The sequence below is a fragment of the Protobothrops mucrosquamatus genome, unplaced genomic scaffold (assembly GCF_001527695.2).
Source record: "Protobothrops mucrosquamatus isolate PMUCROS unplaced genomic scaffold, P.Mucros_1.0 scaffold_294, whole genome shotgun sequence".
Lineage (NCBI taxonomy): Eukaryota > Metazoa > Chordata > Lepidosauria > Squamata > Viperidae > Protobothrops > Protobothrops mucrosquamatus.
Genome location: NW_015386370.1, coordinates 1,307,823 through 1,313,147, shown reverse-complemented (window position 1 = coordinate 1,313,147; position 5,325 = coordinate 1,307,823). Strand labels below are relative to the sequence as shown.

Below are 5,325 nucleotides of genomic sequence, written 5' to 3'. Positions count from 1 at the left end.
GCTAATGACCCCCATTGTTATTGTTAGTCCATTTGGTGATATCCACATCCAGTCTCTTTGAAGTAGGCTGAAGGAAGTGAGGGCCATAAAGCCCCTTTGTTCACCCCCTTCCCTTCATCGTATGACAGAATCCAGAGCAGACAGAAATGCGGGTTTTCATAGTTGATAACTAGAGATGGAATATATTTGGATTCTGACACAAACTCTCCAGGTCTGAGGTCACTCAGGGCAAGAGGCCCTCCCAAATACCTAGCCGATTACGTAAGGTGAACAGGTACACAGCGAGAGCTGACTGAAGGTACTGGCGGGTTGTATTTAAGTAAAACAAGGTCGGGGGGAGTCACTGGATCTGGTTCAAAGGAACAGTCCCACACCTTATACATTGTGTAACTTTATTTCATTATTTAATTGTATTACCATCTATAGGATGGCGTCCATGTGGGCGCAATCTTATTTCATCCAGGGGGAAGGGGTGTTGTGTCCTGAGCCTGCAAGATGCAGGCTCGGGACGTTGCAAGAGTCCCGGGCATTTGCAGAAGCTGCCCGGGACCAGACTGAGCGGCGCCAGCCTTGTGGGCATGCGCAAGGCGGGAAAAGCCCGCCTCATGATTGGTTGAACTTGCCCGGGGATCAGAGGGTATAAATAGAGGCCTGCGTGCCTCTGTTCTGGTTGTTCGTAGAATGGAGCAAACAATAAAGACTTGTTGGAGATGTTCCGTCTCAAGCGCCATTATTCCCAGGACTTAACAGCCTCCGTTCGGGGTCCTGGGTCATCACACCACCACTGGTCTAGGCTAATAGTGTTTATTCCAACTAGTACCAGTTTTCTAAAGCTAGTTTTTTCCTGGCTTTGCTAGTCAAGAAAGGATAAGAAATGGAGGAAAGGCTTCTTCCATTTTATTTATTTATTAATGTTTTTAATTTATAGTCCACCTTTTGGTAATCAAGACAGCTAACTATAGTGTTTGTTTTTGAAGCTCCTTAAGTTGTTTTGGAGTGTTTTTTAATGAACGTTATCTCTCAAATAATCCCTTTACTTTTTAAAATTCTGAATACCATTTGCAACATTGGCAGTTTTGGGGGATGTAACAGTATTTGTCTATTACTAAATTCAGAATGTAGTTCCTATTTTAGCCCAAAATGATGTCATATATTTCAAAAAAGGTTAGCTGTCCTTAGAAAAAAGGAGAGTTATAACCCTTTTGAATTTTTTTTCTAAAAAGAATAATGAGAAATAGATGTAGAGTTAATATTTTCCACATTTTTCCAACATTTGAAATCAATGCAGAAGAAACAAAATTCAGAAGAAATGTTCACTCAATTATAGAACTTTTGTGTAGAACTTCAGATCTAGAACACGTGAAATGTAGGATTGGTTCTATAGGAAGGAAAGGGAAAGAGAAGAGAAAGAGCTTGCTTGAGAGCCAGGGAGGAACTGAACAAAACATAGCCTGCTTGTTATAAAAGAGAACCAAAAACATATGGGGGAAGGAGTGCCTGATAATTAGCCAAGAATGCATTTTCTCAAAATAAGCCCTTCAACTGTCCTTATTTTCTAGTTCAAAGACATAGGATTACATTGTTAACACATTGGATAGTGTGTGCAAAATTATTGTAGTTTATGCAACTAGTCTTATCAAATGCTGTTTCACATAAATCAGGGTGATGCTCCTAAAATAATCCCATCAAGAGCTGCATTCCCATTCATGTAACCTTCCTGGAGACTATTAGGGTGAACCTATGGAGTTTGTGGATCAGTTTGTGGACCCCAACCTCAAGAGTTCAAGCAAATGGCTGAAATGGACTTCCCTTCATTGAGTCTCTGAGCCACAGTCTGTGTCACAATTATTTCAAAGATTTCCCCCCCCCAGAAATGGTCAGGAGGCCATGAGATTGACTATCATGCAAAGTGTAGGAACCTATTTTAATATCTTCCTTTACTTGGCAAATAGAGCAAGGGACAAACTTTTTTGTCTAAATGGCATTTCTGAAAAGATAAATTGGCAGGCAAAAAACCATTTTTTTCTACCTTTGACTAAAGGTATTTCCAAATTCCAAGGTAGAAGCTGAGCAAAATAAATACTAAAGAGGAAAAATAGTTAGTGGGTTTGGAGGAAGAGAATGGCTGACTTGGGGTAAATAGAGGTGAAAAAAAATCAGAAACACAATTTTTTTAAATACCTTGTTCTTTAGCTTTTATGCTAGGAGGAGAGGGTGAAGTGCTTTCCTCGATGAGATGAGATGCAGAAACCTCAGCAAACTCTAATTTGAACTCCTGATAGCCCAAATTTTCAGTATCCCACTTAGACACTTCAGAGAAAATGGAAGGAAGGCAACAGTGTTATAATATGCCTAAGAGGACATAGTGTTGACAATTTATACACATGAAAGAGCAGTTTGTGACTTCATCTGAAAACTTCACTTGTAAGTGAAGATCGCTTTAGTGTGTAGAAAGTATTTCAGGCATATTATTCATTGAATTCTTTTGTAAAGCAGGTACATTGCAAGTAGAGAAGAATCTCATACTAAGAAGATGGTATAACTAAAAGCCTTCAACTGATACTATAAGATCTGAACCTGGAACTTTATAGTAGTAGGTCATAAATTAGGTATCATATGCATAGAATTGCCTCACCAAGAGCTATGAATCTGATATGACTTTTCATACTCAGGAGAAATGAGACACAAATATTAATTTTGCCCTTCCACATGTAGATAGATCCCATTTGTGGCAAAAATACTTTCTCTACGGTAAAGAGAGTTTGTGAATTGCAATCCATAAGTAACAGATTTGCTCTTCTTTAAGGCGTTTCATTGTTTTTGGTCCATCTATGAAGGCTCTGCATATGGTTGAGGATTCTAGGAAGTAATATCCTTGCTCATATGGACAGCTTCCATAGTTGGAGGAAGGTCCCTGCAATAGACAAGCAGCCTTACACAGCAAGTATTGCAATTGCATAAGCTACAGAAATAGTGACTTGGTATACCCTTATGCTGATTTTAACATTCCTACTTAAGCCAAAAGGAAAAGTCAGTTTTAATTTTTTTTTCCTGTATATGTGTATGCACATGGACATTGATGGATTTGCACAGAAATGAAAAATACAACCCTGAAATATGGGAATCATCTACCATTCCAAAATTCAAAGTCATCATGTACTGTTGATGTTCCTATGTCTGAGATTCTCAATAATTTCCTTTGTTAGGGTTATCGTGTGGAAATTCTGTCCCTCACAGAGAGGAAACAACTAAATAATATCACACTGGTCAGTAAAAAGAGACCCTGTTGGGTATAGTGCTTGAGGTTTCGTAGTAGTATCAGAAAGATGAGATTCTAGTCTTCATGTAGTCACAGAAGCTGACTGCCTGTGACCTTGGACCAGTCAGTCCTTAGCCCAAATCAGCATCAGGCTCTGCAACAAGCTAGCTAAAAAAAAACACCTTACCTCCTTGGTCATATCACGGATTGGCAGACTTTCCTGTAAGAATTAAGCAAGCAGACCTCACAACCATGCAGGACAGATGCTAAGAAAAAACAGTATGTGTCTGCTAAAGAATTCCCACATTTCTTCTTTTCTTCTGACAAAATCTTTTCCCCAAATCTATAAATAATTGTTTTAATATTCTTATCTCCCATTCTCTGCTCAAAAGACAATAAGTCAGATCCCACCGCACCCAAGTCAGCAGCTTTTTCCAAATTGGTCCATTAGTAATGTCTTTATCTCTCTTCTTGCTTTTGCATTAAAGTCCAATATTTGTAATCATAAAGTTTGAGCCATTCTTTTCCAACTTTGCTTCCCTTAGTTGTTCCCAATTCCGCTTTCCCTTGTTTCTTCTCAAAAGTCAGACAATTCTTGGCTTAATATACAGTTTTCTATAGCTCACTGCTTTCCAGAAGGAGTAACAACTTTTGCTGGAATGCTTCAGATTCACTTTTGTGTCATCCAAACCTAGAGTAATCAGAAGGCTTGCACTTATACTTTATTTATTTGGCCAAGTGTGCTTAAACACACAAGGAATTTGTCTCCAGTAAAGAAGCACTGTACTTGCGAAAATAATAGAATATAATAATACTATAGTGTACAGCCAAATATAAAAATAATCAGTTTATTAAACTTGACATCTTTAAGATGTGCAAACGTTTTCTGTCTTTGTAGCATTGTTAATATCTAAACTTCTTTTTAGAAGGGAATCATCTTATCATCTTTTTGAGAAATATTTGTCATAGTCTGAATTTGTGAAATTTTACAGGATCCAAGCAGTGGTCCTCTCTGCCTTCCTCTGATTTTTCCAGGAGGGCAAATCTATTAGGGAGAGAAAGGTAGAATAACTGCCAAATCAGAAGTGCTGTTTGTATGATCCACTACAGGTAGCTATGCAGCTGTTTTAAAGGTGGGTAAGATGACTTCTGAGTATCAGTTGGAAGCAAATGATGGAATGAGGACTGTTCCACTAATGCCCTGATTGTGAACTTTCTAATTAGTCACTACTGGAAAAAGGAATGTGGACTAAATTAATTCAGGCTACTCAATTAAAATATCTTTGCAACTAAAATTGTTAAATAGCCCGAGGTATTCAAAAGAAAAGTAAAAACAGCAGTTGAGGCTTTCTACTTCAAAATGTTTCACTAATAGACACCAGATCCCAATTCCATATTTCATCACTCTTTTTTTCAACATCTGGCTTTTTAAAATCCAGTGGGTCTGGACTAAGCAAATCCCCAAAAGGGGAAGCTGGAGATCTTTTAGCTTTTTCACAATTGCTTTATAAATTCAGTCAGAGATAACATAAATGCCAAAGAAAATGGCTTACCATAAAGATCTTCACAGGCTTTGTTCTTGTTAGCATAATAAACAATGTGACAAGCCATTTTTTTCTGGCAGTTTCAAGACAACTTTTATAGCTGTAGAAGTAGCAACTTATATATTTTTTCTTTTCTTACTTGCTTTTGAATCAGAGGTTTCTCCATGCTACTTCAGCTAATTACATACTTGCTGGAGTTTACCACATCCTGATCTGCTGTTACTTTCACTCTTTGAGCTTTTTCCATAAATTCAGGTAGATCAAAACCAGATCATGTGGCTGGACATGTAGCATAAGAAAGTGATTAACAAATTCTTAAAACTTGACTTCCGGTGGGACGGCGCGCCGATGGCGGCTCTTTTCGGAGCCGTCCGCTTGGGAAGGCGTCAGAGCCAGCATGAACAGCGGTCAGCAGCTGTTCAGCGGCTTGGAACCTTGTGCCCCGGGAGAAGGGGTCGAGGTGAGTACTCCTGGATAGGAGTAGAGTCCCAAAAGCTCTCCCTTCATCTCGGGAGAGCGAAA

At 38.8% G+C, this 5,325-nt stretch overlaps 1 protein-coding gene across 1 annotated transcript in view; it reads right to left on the bottom strand.

Annotated features, from left to right (window-relative positions):
• MYOC (myocilin) overlaps nucleotides 1–5,325 on the bottom strand; it is a 21,325-nt gene that overhangs the window by 13,459 nt on the left and 2,541 nt on the right. The window contains exon 2 of the mRNA XM_015831990.1: nucleotides 2,182–2,310. Coding sequence (XP_015687476.1) covers nucleotides 2,182–2,310 — 129 coding nt within the window. The remainder of the gene's footprint in view (nucleotides 1–2,181; nucleotides 2,311–5,325) is intronic.